The sequence below is a fragment of the Corvus kubaryi genome, unplaced genomic scaffold (assembly GCF_017639235.1).
Source record: "Corvus kubaryi isolate FWS band 111438036 unplaced genomic scaffold, C.kubaryi_AGA036_p1.0 74, whole genome shotgun sequence".
NCBI lineage: Eukaryota > Metazoa > Chordata > Aves > Passeriformes > Corvidae > Corvus > Corvus kubaryi.
Genome location: NW_024582061.1, coordinates 10642582 through 10656232, shown reverse-complemented (window position 1 = coordinate 10656232; position 13651 = coordinate 10642582). Strand labels below are relative to the sequence as shown.

Here is a 13651-nt window from a genome sequence, read left to right as displayed (position 1 = left end):
TCATTCCCCTCTGGCTTTAGGAGGAGGAGAGCAGCTGGTAGAGAGTGGATGAGAAAGGCTTTATCTGCTATATTTTGGTTACTGCGCTTTGAGTGATGGGTTTAATAATTGATAGAGCAATTTAGCAATGATCCATAATCCTGAAAGAAGCCTACGCTCCCCTCCCTCTCCCTCTCCCTCCCTTTCTCCTTCCCTTCGAGACTGACAGGCTGCTCTCAGTGGTTTTGTCTGCAAAATTTCATCCCTTGGTTTCTGTAAACAGCCTGACATGGGAGAAGGGGGAAAAAAAGCAAGTGTTTCTAAATCTTTTGTCTTGCTTCCACAAACAGCTGCACTGCCTTCTCCAGCTCTGGGTTTCAGTCATTTATTTGCTCACATGCTCTTGCTGAAGAGAACAGGAGGTTTTCTTTAAGGCCCTAACCTAAATGAAGTGTGTATGTGCAATGTATATAGGAGAGCAGAGAGGTGCAGAGCCTCCCAGCAGGGACCCCTCCCTCCCCATTCAAACCCAGGCTTTGTTCATGGCTGAATTCAGCTTTCTTAATCCCAAGAAAGGTGCATAGGGATGGCAAGTGCTTGATATGTAAGTGTGGTTTACTTGAAAGTCTTCCAGGATTAACCTATGGAAATTGCTTTTTCCAAGAGCCTTGTGGATGGTGGCAGCGAGCAGGGGGATCCTATTGGAGTGCCTGAGATGTGTCTGTGTGACTCGCCAGTTTTAAAGATGGATTCAAACCCATGGCAGCATGGGTTGAGTTTCCAGGTGCGGGGTGTGCACCCCCTTCACAGGGCTAGGGGGTTCCTGTGGGGGCTGTCCATATTAAGTGTGGGAAGAGAGCAGAAAAGATGGAGTGGAAAAAAGAGACTGACACAGTGAGCAAGAGAGGAAAAGAGACAAGGTTATAGGTACTGAGTATGTGCTGAGGCCAAGGCAGAGTGAGGAGAGGGAGGAGGTGCAGCCTGGCAGAAAGCCAGGTATAGGCAAAGTCAAGTGAGATGCATTAAATTATGTTTTTCCATATGTATTACATAGATGCCAGATTGACAACAAGTTGTAATTAAGCACGACATAAAGTTAGCTATGCACAGCTGTATTATTCCTTAAAATTACAAGGGGTGAGGTCCTTTGGGGCACAGCAGAGTTTATGGATGCTCCACCATGGGAGGTCTCTGAGACAGGCTAGCTGAAAGCTTGCCAGGAGTGACACAGGCATTGCTTGAATGGCCCAGGATCAGGGCAGAGAGGGAGTGGGTGACTTCCCTGAGCTCCAGGTTAGCCTGGTCCACCTCTGACACCATCCTCTGGAGTATTTTCATCCTTCCCAGTCAGCACCCTGGTGGAACATGAGCAGTGTCCAGGGGTGGGTAGTCTAGTCTGCTTCTATGATTTATTTGCTATTAAATACCCTTAGCTAGCAGTGAGAGGCTCACGAGACTCGGTTGATAATTACACCAGTCAAGTTCAGAAGTAATTGTTGTGTAACTTGCTCTCTGTTTTTAAAAGACAGAACTGTGTGTATGTACACTTGATTAAAACACCCTGGGACCTGCGCCTGTACCACCTGAGACACTCCCAGCTGTGTAGGATTTTGCCTGTGTGTAGGAGAATCGTGGTGACCTTCCTATTGAGAATTGTATGGTTACTGGACCTTACAGAGTTAGAGAAGTTCAGGTGACAGGGGGCCTTGGGAGGTCACTTAGTCCCACCTGATAGTCAAGGTAGGGTCTGCCATGAGATCAAGATCAGGACTTTGTTTTGCTGGGCCTTAAAAGCCTTCAAGGATAGCAACGGCAGAGTCCCTCAGGGCAGCCTGTGCTGGTGGTTCATTTATCCACACCGTGGAGGTGTTTTCCCAGAGGGATCCTCTCCTGTTTCAGTTTGTCTGTCATCTCTGCCTTCTGCTACCGATCTGAGGGAAGAGCCTGGCACCATTTTCTCCATGTGTCAGAGGTGGAGGAGCAGGCTGCTGTCGTGGACACCATGGCTCTCCTGGATAAACCCCTGCGGTACCTCACTGGTTACCAGCCTCCAGTATATATTTATGTCCTGTAACATAAACCATCACCGAGGGCTGAGTGGATCCAGCTTCCAGTCCTTTGAGTTGATTCAGATATTTTTTGAAGTGTTGCAGACTAATCCTGAGGGATGGGCAAGGGCAATGTGAGCAGTGCAGTGTTGGAGCTCCCCTCTAGTGCTGGTTGTACAGGTGGTCTGGCAGCCCTGAAAATGGCTCTGGCTACACCCACAGTCCTTCCCAGAAACCAGGTGTACCTGTGTTTGACCTGTGAAATACAGAGCCTGCTAGAAGGTCCTCTGGAGGCACTGTCCTTCCTTATCACTCAAACCAACACATCTTTGTGGGCAGACAGTATACTGTGACCAATTGGGTGGCATTCCTCAGGGGTCCTTTCCCTCCCTCAGGAATAATCCTGTGCTGACTGGCCTCTCCATGGTTGGAACTTGATGCTGGAATCTGAAAGGCATGATGTGCCTGCATAGTCTGGAGTGAGTCTTGACTCCCAGGGCTGTCCCTTGCTCAGGGATGCAGGAGAAAAGCACGAGTCCTGCCGTGAGGCCAGCAGTGAGGATGAGCCCAGCATTTCCCTGCTGAGTGACACAAGTGGGGCCTGGAGCTGCATGGGATGGGGAGTGAGCAAGCAGGAGCTGTTGGTGCTTGTAGGGATGTTAAGCTCTGGCCATGGTGGCTGCCTTTATCACAGACACAAAGTCTGCTGATGCCCAGCCCTGGAGCAGAGGATGGCCTTAGTCTGAGGGTCATCCATATTTGATGTCTGCATCCCTTCCGGGTGTCGGTGTGAGTGGAGAGGTGGAGGGGTGAGGGAAATAGCAACTGTAACCTTTTACTTCCAGAATATGGGCCTGTCTCCTTTTACATCCCTTCATTTAAGAAATGATTTGGAGTCTGAGAGGTACAGAGGAACAAAAAAAAGATTCTGTGTGCATTCCACCTCCATTACCTAAGAATTAAGGGTACTCTGCATTCTACAGTACATGGCAGTAAAAGGTGGACACCGCCACAAAATACAAGTGAGCAGGTATGAGAAGGAGTCCATAGAGATGCCAAAGAAAAGGTTCATCTGAGAGGAGGATAAAGCTCCATCACTTGAATAAAAACCCCTTTGTAAGACACACAGGATGCAGCTCTTCGTCCTCACAAGTGGTATCTTGGTGCCTAGGAGAGCACAAGCCCTGAGTGGGGTGAAGAAGCCCCGGGCATGCAGCTGGTCAGTGCATCCCTGCTCTGGCAGAGGAGCTCAGCTCCTGCCTCTCTGCCTCTGCCCAGGGTGTTCTGAGCGGAGATGTGCAATCTCCTGCTTCCAGGAATTCAGGCTTTAGCAGGTGAGACGAGCAGGTAGAGCAAGACAGGAGCTGTGTGTACCAGCTCAGAGACATCTTCACTGTAGGTCTGTCTGCGCTGCCTGCAGCTGGCCCCAACCTTCTTCTGGAGCAGGAGCACTCTCTGCTCAGCATGCCAGCAAGTATCAAGTTTTGAGTTATATTTTTGTCTGATATGTATACTTGTCCATGAAGGACTCTGCTGAGACTATCACGCTTGGCCATGGGACCCTACCAGGGGTGGTAAATTATCCCTGAGGAGGGCAGTTTGCAGGGAAGTTTTAAAATTCAGAAAGAGCCCAGCTCTCTGAATCCCAGTCTGTGGAAATTAATTTTTTTGGCATTTGTTTTTAATGTCCTGTGATGTGTGGGTGAAAAAGCCAGCGAGCTAGACTGGTAATTAATTTTCCTGACAGAAACACCAGACAATGAAATTACCCTGCCACAAAGCAGGGTTGCTAAAGTAAATACTCTGCCAGCAGCAGGCCTGAAAGCAGGACGGGGTCGTGTGTGTGGTGCAAGCAAATGATGAGATGGCACTTGTGCCTCTGGGGACCTGCGGGTGCTGCCAGCACGGGGACCCTGGCGCCCTGGGGCACCATCACCAGCAGCTCTGTGGTGTACACAGGCACACTCAAGCTGGGCTGCAAAGGATGGGGGACTGACTGGACCCACTGCTGAGCTGAGGAGCAGGTCACACTTCGCTGTCCAGGCAAGTAATTTGGTCAGAAAGGGGTAGGAGATGTGGGAAGTGGGGATGGGATGGCTGCTTTTATCCTGGAGACAGAGGCTCTTGGCAGGGCTCTTCAGTCTTTCCCAGGCTGGTGGCAAGTGGTTTCTAAACCCTTGGTCTATGCTGGTGAGATCTGTGTGAGCTGTAGAACAGGTTGTGCCTGTGCATGCAGGAGGGGAGTGCCTTTTGTTGGAAGACATCGAGGGTAGCTCGTGGGAGAGGAAGGACAGGAGGGCAAAGTTTTCTGTTTTCCTTCTGTGTGTCTTGAACTGGAGGCAGGAATTACTGTGCCAAGAGTGTTGCAGATGCACAGCCAAGAAATGGGCGGAGAGCGGGAAATGGGGATGTTCTTGCACGTCTTGAGGTATCTGGCAGCTGGCTCCATTGTGTGCTGTCAGACAAGATCCTCACCACAATCGAAAAGTTTGGTGAGCCTGTGTTAAAAAACCTGTATTGTTAGTACAGAAAATAATTCCCTGTTCAGCCATGGAGAGATCTGCTGAAGATCTTGGTGCTGTTCAGGAGGATCTGCTGCCGTGTGAATCGTCCTTCCGATTTATGATTGCAGTACTCGGATGCGCACACTTTAATAGGGCATCTTCCCTTGTTACATAGTGTTAGCAGCTGCAGAATGGAGAAATCCCACACAAGAACTGGTTAAGACATGGAAACTGTTTTCTTTCCCTTTGGGAAGAAGAATTACACCATTTTAATTGCTGAGTTAAATCTGAGTGCTTTTAGGGAGACAAGGGTCAGTTGTGGACTGCATGCACATTTTAGGACCAGAGTTATTTAATGTATTAATTAGCTGTAAAAACTGCTGGACCAGTAGCAAAGTGTTCAAGCATGCAGATATCACAGACTTGCTTAGGTTAGGCTGCAGAAAAGAGTGAGGAGCATTTAAAGGACTTGATCTAGATTACAGAAAATATTATGCCAGATCAGTGCAGTACTGAAAGGCAGTAAACATCGGAAGACAAAAATGAACTATTTCTGCATAATTCTATGTCCTAAATTAACTGCAGCTTCTCTGGAGAAAGGACTGTATGTCTCAGAGGATCTCCCAGATAAAACATCTGCCGAAATGCCTCGTGTCACTCCAAAAGCAAACAAAATATTAAGCTTAGGGAAGACTGCAACGCAAAAGCATTCTGCAAATAGTGGAAAATAAGTCTGGGGAATATCCTTGTGTTTAACTCTTTCTAGGTCTGTTCAGCCTGTCTCCAAGCCGTCATGTCAGGAAGAGGAGTTGTAGGGTCAGGCAGTGGAAGTGGATTGAAACATCCATGGGATGGTACACTGAGAAGCCAGAAGCTGCTGCAGGCATGGGAGAACAGGGCAGAGATACAAAAATAACTTATGTTAAAGGGCAGGTGATTCAATCACTTCCATCTTCACCTCTAGACCAGTCTATATGAACATGAAGTGAGAGGTGACAAATTCAAACCTGATGAAGGAAAATCAAGCTTTAAACAGCTGAGTTAAGATGTTATTGAAAGCAGAAGGTTGCCTGTGGAACTCTGTGCCGCAACATGTGATGGAAATTAAGATCTCACCTTGTCTTAAAAAAATGACATGCTTATGTTAAGAGAGGAGTTGCACATGTTAGATATTATGTGTAGAAGGATGTATGCATCCATAACTGAGCATAAAGAACAATATCCACCACAGAAGAGGTTCAAAGATACTTTATCAGCGGACAGGTTATTTCGTTGCAGAGCTCATAGCATCCTGCCCCAAAATGCTTGGCATTGGCCATCTCAAGCAGGCAGAGCACTGCTCCTGATGACTCCAGCTCCCTCTTTCACACAGCAAACAGGAGGTATCTGCTGGCTGAAAATCTGGAAGCCTGTGTGGTGTCCACTACCTGTTGTTCTTGAGGTGTCTTAATGACTGCTTAATTAAGTTAACAAGATCTTTTTGTCTTAGGGCCACTCCCTCGCCATGGCAAAATCGCAATTATGATGTGAAGGCTGGGAGAAAACCCCAGCGAGTGCTGGCTTTGGTGTACATAGGGCACCATATCACCTCGATCTAGCCCCTTCTCACAGGCATTCTCACCAGTGTTAGAGTTCATGGAATGAATGGTGTTCTGTTTAGTTGCATTTTGTGTGTTTAAATGATAGGGACATTGGTTTGTGCTTTTCTTCCCAATAGCAGAGATGGAAAGCTTCTTCCGCATGTAAAAAAGAAATTCTCTCCTAATTGCTGCACTCCCGAAAGTGGAGCTTTAAGGAAAACCCACTGGACAGCCAAAGACTGAGGAGAAAAAAAAAAAAAAAAATTAGAGATTTTGGAACCTCAAATTCTAGGTCATCCCTTCTTTCAGGGGTCTGAAGGTGTTGGCAGCATAAGTGTGGGGAGAGAGCGAAGGAGGTGTGTGCTGCATATGACAGCAGTGCAAGTGATTTTTATGAACAGGGAGTTTTCCTCACAAAATCATGTTGGGAATATCCCTATAGTCCACCCCTCCACTTGAATTAGTGGGAGGGATTTGAAGTTCAGGCGATGCGTGGCTGAGCTCTCATTAGTGACCAGGGACATTTCGTTCACAATGTGGAAGGCAGACAGGGAGAGGCAGATGGCTTTGAATGCAGGATTTACATAGTAATGAGATTCAGGTCACCATAGCTGTCTTTTTCTCTCTGCATTTTGTCTAGGTGTCGAGTAGTGTGTAGGGATGACAGGGATGATGGGATGACGGAATAGGGAGGAAAAGAGGAAAATTAACCCCTTGTTCATGAGGAGAGACTGCTGTTAGAATAAAAAGTTTGTCACAGTGGACTAGAGAACAGTAGGGTATGGCAATGGCAAGCACAGATGAAGCTAGAAGGGCTAAGGTAGCCACTTTTTAAGTTTCTGACTTGTTTTTTTGTGGAAATGACACAAAAAATTCTAACTTAAAAATCCCAGAATTTATTGTAATTTTTACATTCTGCATTGCTGGTTTGAGAAGAGATCGTTTGGGACTTTCGTCATGACAAGTCCACCCAAAACTGGGGAAGTTTGTGGACTGAAGATGGGGCATGGATTCTTGCTACAGGGCCTTTGCTTCTTTGGAAAAAAACTATTATTTTGCTTGGTTTCTTGGCTAAAGACTTGTCTTGACATGACTGTGTAATGGCGTGATTAAAACATAATACTTTCCACTGCAATTGGTAATCCTTAGTATGATCTCACTAGTGTCAGATCTTATCCTGATGACAGATGGGAAACTGGGAACCATGGGTCCTATTTCGAGCTTTGCATGGTGGCACTTGATTTGCTCAATAGCCAACCCCAGGCATTCCCAAAATATGCATGACGGCCTGAGAAATCCCAAGGCTATATTTGAAATGATGAAAGTTTTAAAGCAATGTTTTTTCTTTTATCTGTCTTCTGCTTTTTTTTTTCTTTAGAGGAGTGTGGGAGAGTAAGTTATTCTTTCTGCTTTACATCACCTGAAACCAGAAGCTGGGGTTTTAGAAGTGTTGCAAGAAGAACAGGAAAGAAGCTGTAGGAGGTCCTTGTGTAAATAAGAACTGTGTCACATAACTGCATATGGACATCTAGGCAGAGGTGGGAAGAGTAAGGAAGGTGTTTGTGTGTATAAGGTTTTCAGTATTTGAAAAATACTTTTGGTTCTTTCACACAGAAGTTTTTGAAATGCCTATGTGTTTGGGGCACATAGGTCAGGATTCATCTCGTCTCACCTCATCCTAAAGACCTTTCCAGCATCAGTGGAGAAGGATTCCAACCACCCCAAGGCAGTGGGACAGGTTCCCCCTGGAAGGGGAGGGAGCAGAGGTGCTTTGGTGGCATCTCCTGGAGCTGGCAATAAATGCATAGCCAGAGTGCTGGTGCATTTTGGCTGTTTGGGCTGAAAGGGAAAAGGAAATCTAATCAGGTGCTTGGGACAGACTGGGAAAGGAAGGCTTCTTGGCTACTTCCTCCTGAGGAAAAGGCTTAGGTCTAATAGATCTAATTACATTATTTCTCTATTTTATTGTTACAGCCATTTGTTTAAAAAGTCAGTAATCCTTTTATACCAGTCCTGTAATGATTATTTAATGTCTGGCTGTTTGTGAACCCACGGAGCTGTGTGAACAGAGGATGCTTCACTGCAGGGGATCTGCACAGTTCTCCACAGGACAGCGAGCTGAGCCTGAGAGCCTCCAGTGGGGGCCTTGATTGGGTGCCTTCATAGTCCCACTTGCTGGATGAAAGCAGTGGTAGTTCTCTGCTTTACAGAACACTGCAAAATGTAGGGCTGTCTCTTGGCTATATACGGCCACAGGACTCTTCTGCAAGGATAAATATTCACCAACTAATGTTTGGTTAGCAGGCACTGTGCCAGTGATCAGGGTGCCCCTCAGCTCTGTCAGAGCAGTGACACTTGTTGGCAGCAGCTCCACGAGTGTCACGATGGGCACCAGCTGCCCTACGCTAGCCGAGTGGCTCTGCTCCCCTTGCTGATGTTTTCTGACCTCTTCCTTCACAGAGCCCCCGAAATCATCCTCGGTTTACCCTTTTGTGAAGCAATCGATATGTGGTCATTGGGATGTGTCATTGCAGAGCTGTTCTTGGGCTGGCCCTTGTACCCAGGAGCTTCGGAGTACGATCAGGTGGGTGTGGATATTGCCCTGGGTGCTGGTAAGTGCACACATCTTTTTCCCTTCTCTTGTCAGAGTGAACAGATACCAACTTTTTCGCTTTTGCTAATGACGGATGTGTGTTTCTTGCTCTCCCAAGTCAACCTTGTCATTATGCATCTGGGGTATTTATTCCAGGTAACCAGTGTGCAGCTTGATACGCTGGCTTTTAAGACCTGACCGCCTGAGTGAAATCTCAATCAAGAGTCAACGCTGCCATTGACAGGAGAGCTCTGTACATGTCTCTCCTCAGTGAGCAGAGCAGGCACCCGTTCTCTGCTGTAACAGCAAGTGCTGTATAAAGGCTTATTTGTTAGAAGAAACTGCATGAACTCAGCTGCATTTCATAACCCCTTTTATGAGAGTGCATATTAAAAGCAATGACAAGAAGGAGAATGTTGGCATTGATGTAGGTTTCCAGTTAATATAAGCTGTCGTCCCTTTTTTCCCTATAGGCTTTTACGCCCTTTTAGTCCTAAAACCGATAATGCAGCAGCAGCTAGAGCCAGGGCTGTAGGATACTTTACATTCCCATAGTATTCTTCAGACTGATCTTAGCTGTCTGCAATTGCAGCCTGAAAAGAGTCTTTTTTCTTTCAGGAAATAAATTTTTAAAATAGAAAAAAAAAGGCAGGATAATAAATAAGTTTTTCACATACTGAAATGTTTTCTTGACTTTTCTTTTGAAACTTGTATTTTTTTAATCAGAGCTCTAAAGGTAAAATTTGGCAGGGGAAATAACTCGCAGCAAAGAGCAGGGCTATTAGTGACTCTAAAGGAAATCAGATGTAGCTGAGAAACTTACAAGCGTTTGAAAATCACATACCAAGCATGAAGAGTAGATTTCATTCTCTTCCCTGTTGCACCCCAAAAGCCATAAAACACACAGCTGAAAAAGAAATCACCATACCTTACTGGCCAGTTTAACTGCCCAGCACAAAGCTTCCTCTGGTAAAGTATGACGAGAGCTCCTGGGCAACTGGGAAGGGAATAGGGGCTGATCCTAGCCCCTGGCTGCAGCACTGGCACTGGGCAGCAGGCAGGATCCTGGTGCCTCTCAGAGGTGTGAGCTCTGAAGGACCTAAAGAGCTGCAGAGCTGAGGAAGCCATGCACAGTGAACTGGGGCCTGAGTGCTTGGAAGTGATTGAAACCACGGCTGCTTTTCATGCCTTTATTTATTTAATGTTTTTATCCTCTGTTTCTTCTCTCAAAAACACTTTCCATTCTTCCCTAGAATTTTCTAGAGTAAGTGACTGGTTTTAGTAGTTTTGCAGAGTTTGCAGCAATTTTGCAGAACAAAGCCTTTCAGGAGTCAGAAGGTGCCACGGTTAAGGTTTTGTGTGGCACCCCAGGCGTGCATGACATCGGTCTTCAGTGGTGTAATCACAGACCCTTTCTCCTTTATAAATAATTAAAAGTTTGAGATCCTGGAAACACAAATAGAGTATCTTTTAGCTGTGTGGGTGCCAATGAGGTCATGCTTGTGGATGCAACCCAAATAACGTCAGGTAGTCGGTAGAGACAAGTACTTTCCATACCATGAGGGCGTCAGTTGGTTTGAGTGTATATTTCACCTCGGTTCAAAGGCAGTCATTTCATAATCCTCTGGTTGGAACTTCAGACTGCTCCTAGGACAGGCTGTGTGCTCAGGTGGAAGAAAACCGGCAAAAGTTAGAGAGCAAATATCAAATTGTTGAAATTACTTCCTGGAGAGGAGAGGGTGACATAAAAAGGTGCAAAGTGTTGAGACATCCCATTGAAATAGCTCCATGGGTCCTTCTCTTTGACCTCTAAACACTTTGGAACTTTCCTCTTTTCATCCTTAGGCCTTGTGGGAGTGCACTGTAAGGGTGAGTTTCCAGTGATGTATGTGATAAACAAAGGGAATTCCATACAGAAATTCTCTTCCTCTCATTCCTTGCACTGAGGTTTTTTGGGTGAAGTATATTTATGTGCTACATCTTCTGGGTTTTGTTTCAAATGCCTCCTGCACTCCTTCAAGGAAGACCTCCAGAGATCTTCACAGGACAAACAGTGATCTCTTATCCTTCTCTTACAGATTCGCTACATTTCACAGACGCAGGGCTTACCAGCAGAGTATTTGTTAAGTGCAGGGACAAAGACTACGAGGTTTTTCAACAGGGATACAGACTCACCATATCCCTTGTGGAGGCTGAAGGTAGGAAGATGTTTCCGTGTTTCTTTTACCTTGCGGTTGTTGGCTGGAAGTGAGGAGAGCCTAAGTTTCACAGCCTAAGTTTCTGCTTTTTGCAGTGCGGCACAGACATAGGGGGAGTACTGCCCAAGGTAAAACCGCCATCCCCAAAATCTGGAGCCCATGATACACCTGCTTGGCATGGCAATGTAGGAAATTTAGGTCCAGAACTGACCTGGAAATCTCCCTCTCAGTAGTCAATGAATTGTTGTGTAGTGGGAAGACATTGCTCTAATATCTAACTCATTTGGGGGGAAAAAAAAGGCAAGCATTTTAATTCTACAGTCAAAACCTCTAGTGAGCCCTGAGTGTCCTGTGCCAGCGTGTTTGGCTGCATGCTGTCCCCAAGGAGAGAGGCCAGTGAGCTTCTGGCTGGGATGGGATGCTGAAACTCACACTGGGATGGATGTAAGAGATCCACCACAGCTGGGAGGGCCCTCAGAAGTGAAAGAGAAGAGATAAATCACCTTGTGTAAAAGATGTCACATAACTGTGGCAGAGATCGTGTAAATGGTGTCTCGTCAGGCAAGAGAGGCACAATGGTCTCTGATGAGGACACGATGAGGCACAAATGGGAAGTGGCACATAATCTGCAGCTGGTTGCAGGGCAGTGTTGGTCAATGCCTGTGTCCTGTTTTGAGCAGACGCCAGATGATCATGAGGCAGAGACGGGGATTAAGTCGAAGGAAGCAAGAAAGTATATTTTCAACTGTTTGGATGATATGGCACAGGTAAGAGCATTGGTGAGTAACCAGCAAGACTGTTTACATACTTTCCAACAACACTAACAGAAGGGAATTACATAAGTTCTCTGTGTATCCTATTCTTGGGCCAGCTCCTGAAAAATACCAGGGTTATGCCACCAAATTAGCTGTTATGTGCTGCTTTGTGGGGGTGACTGCACACAGGGGCGTGTATGCTGTAGTAAAGCAGCCTTGGAAAGTGGCTAAGGCATGTCTCTGAGTGTTTAAATCCTGCATTTTCTCTTGTCTCTCCAGTGCTCTCCTGTACGACCACTGGCGAGTCACATAGTTCTCTGTGTTTTAATATGTCCATTTGTTAAAGGTGACAGTGGAAATATTCACCATGGCCACAGAAGAGTGTGCTCACTGTAAACCGTGGCTGGCTGGGGCAACAATGAGAAGTACGAATTCACTGTGCCAGTCCCATGTGGTTGTGAGAGCTGATCCCAGCATAACCACTCCTGTGATGGGAGTTTGTGCTGACAAGCAAACCAGTGTGCAAAACTGGCCCAACTCTAGCACCAAACTGGAGTTTGTGCTAGCAAGGTTTAGACATTGTAGCAAGTAAACATGTAAACAGGCAGGAACTGAGGAGTGGAATCAGAGGAGACTAGATAAAGCGTGAAATAATGTAATAAGTCTTTTTTTTCCCTGGCACCTGATACATGAATGGGATGTTTCTTATAAACCTACTGACAATTTTTATGTATTTTATATATTTTTTGCTCATAGGACACATAGATAAGTATCTGATGGCACAGCATATGATAAATACTCTGATTATCAGAGCTTGCCTGCTACAGCATGGAAGCTGTTCATCCTCAGTGGAGGGTGACTAAGTGTTTCATTAGCCACTGACCCAGGCGAGCTGAACGCTTAACAGTCTGTCTGGAGATGTGACGTGCACAAGCCAGACGAGTGGCCACCACGGAGTCTGCCGTGGCTCTTCAGCAGCTACTCCTTTAGACAGGGAGGCTCGCAGGGCATGTGCTCCAACGAAGAGTAAACACAGTTTGCTGGAGGCCTGACCATCTGCTCTTTCCCTTTGGCGCTCACTCCCGTCCCTTCTCCTTTAGGTAAACATGACAACGGATTTGGAAGGAAGCGATATGTTGGTGGAAAAGGCAGACCGGCGGGAGTTCATAGATCTGTTGAAGAAGATGTTGACGATAGACGCGGATAAGAGGATAACACCCATTGAAACTCTGAGCCACCCTTTTGTCACCATGACGCACTTGCTCGACTTCCCTCACAGCACACAGTACGTGGCTTTTGTTCCCCTTGGGTTTTGAATTGAGGGGTGATGAGGAGAGCTGGTTGTGGTGGAGACCAAGTGTATCTGAGGGGCTTTGTTAAGATGTTTAATCCCTAAGTTTTAATCTTTTCCTGGTTTAAAAAAAAAGACAATTGCCAACTCAAGGTTGCAAGAATTGTGTTGTAGGTGCTTGGCATTTAAAACGCTGCAGTGTATGCTACATTAATTATGTAAATATTCAGTAATTACATTTTTTTGCATTAAAATGCAGAAGAAATTATGCAATTAGTGCTGAAAGTATCAGTCTATTTCAAAGTAATATAGTCCTGATTGTTACTGGAGTAATCAACCTTATCTGCAGTGGGGAGTCAACCCTTCCTCCTAGAACCTTCCCATCATGCCAGGAGTCAGCTTGGGGCTGTTTGCTTTTTAAGGGAAGAGCTGTTCTGCAGCAGGCTGTTTTACAAGCATAAGCAACAGGACAAAGAGTTCAATTTTCAGCTTGATTGTTGTCCACCTGTGTCACCTTAAATACCACGCTCTGACCTCAACTGACACATGTGGAATGGGGATGGGCTCCACTGCCTGATGGAGAGGAGGAGAAGTCACTCCTTCAAGCCTGACTGCCCCTTCTCCTAAGGCTGCACTACAGAGCACAGCAGCCTGAGATGTAGGATACCTGCACCCAGCCCACTGCCCATGTGCAGTTCACATA

The 13651-nt window shown here is 46.2% G+C and overlaps 1 protein-coding gene across 4 annotated transcripts in view; it reads left to right on the top strand.

Moving 5' to 3' along the window:
* The window catches only part of HIPK2 (homeodomain interacting protein kinase 2), an 84215-nt gene that overhangs the window by 41766 nt on the left and 28798 nt on the right, over nt 1–13651 (top strand). For 2 of the 4 annotated variants that reach the window (XM_042051298.1, XM_042051296.1), the window contains exons 2-5: nt 8572–8695; nt 10783–10902; nt 11583–11669; nt 12758–12942. In XM_042051298.1, the coding sequence (XP_041907232.1) occupies nt 8572–8695; nt 10783–10902; nt 11583–11669; nt 12758–12942 (516 nt within the window). Of the gene's footprint in view, nt 1–8571; nt 8696–10782; nt 10903–11582; nt 11682–12757; nt 12943–13651 lie in introns of all 4 variants that reach the window. The other 2 variants (XM_042051297.1, XM_042051295.1) reach the window with 1 other exon arrangement.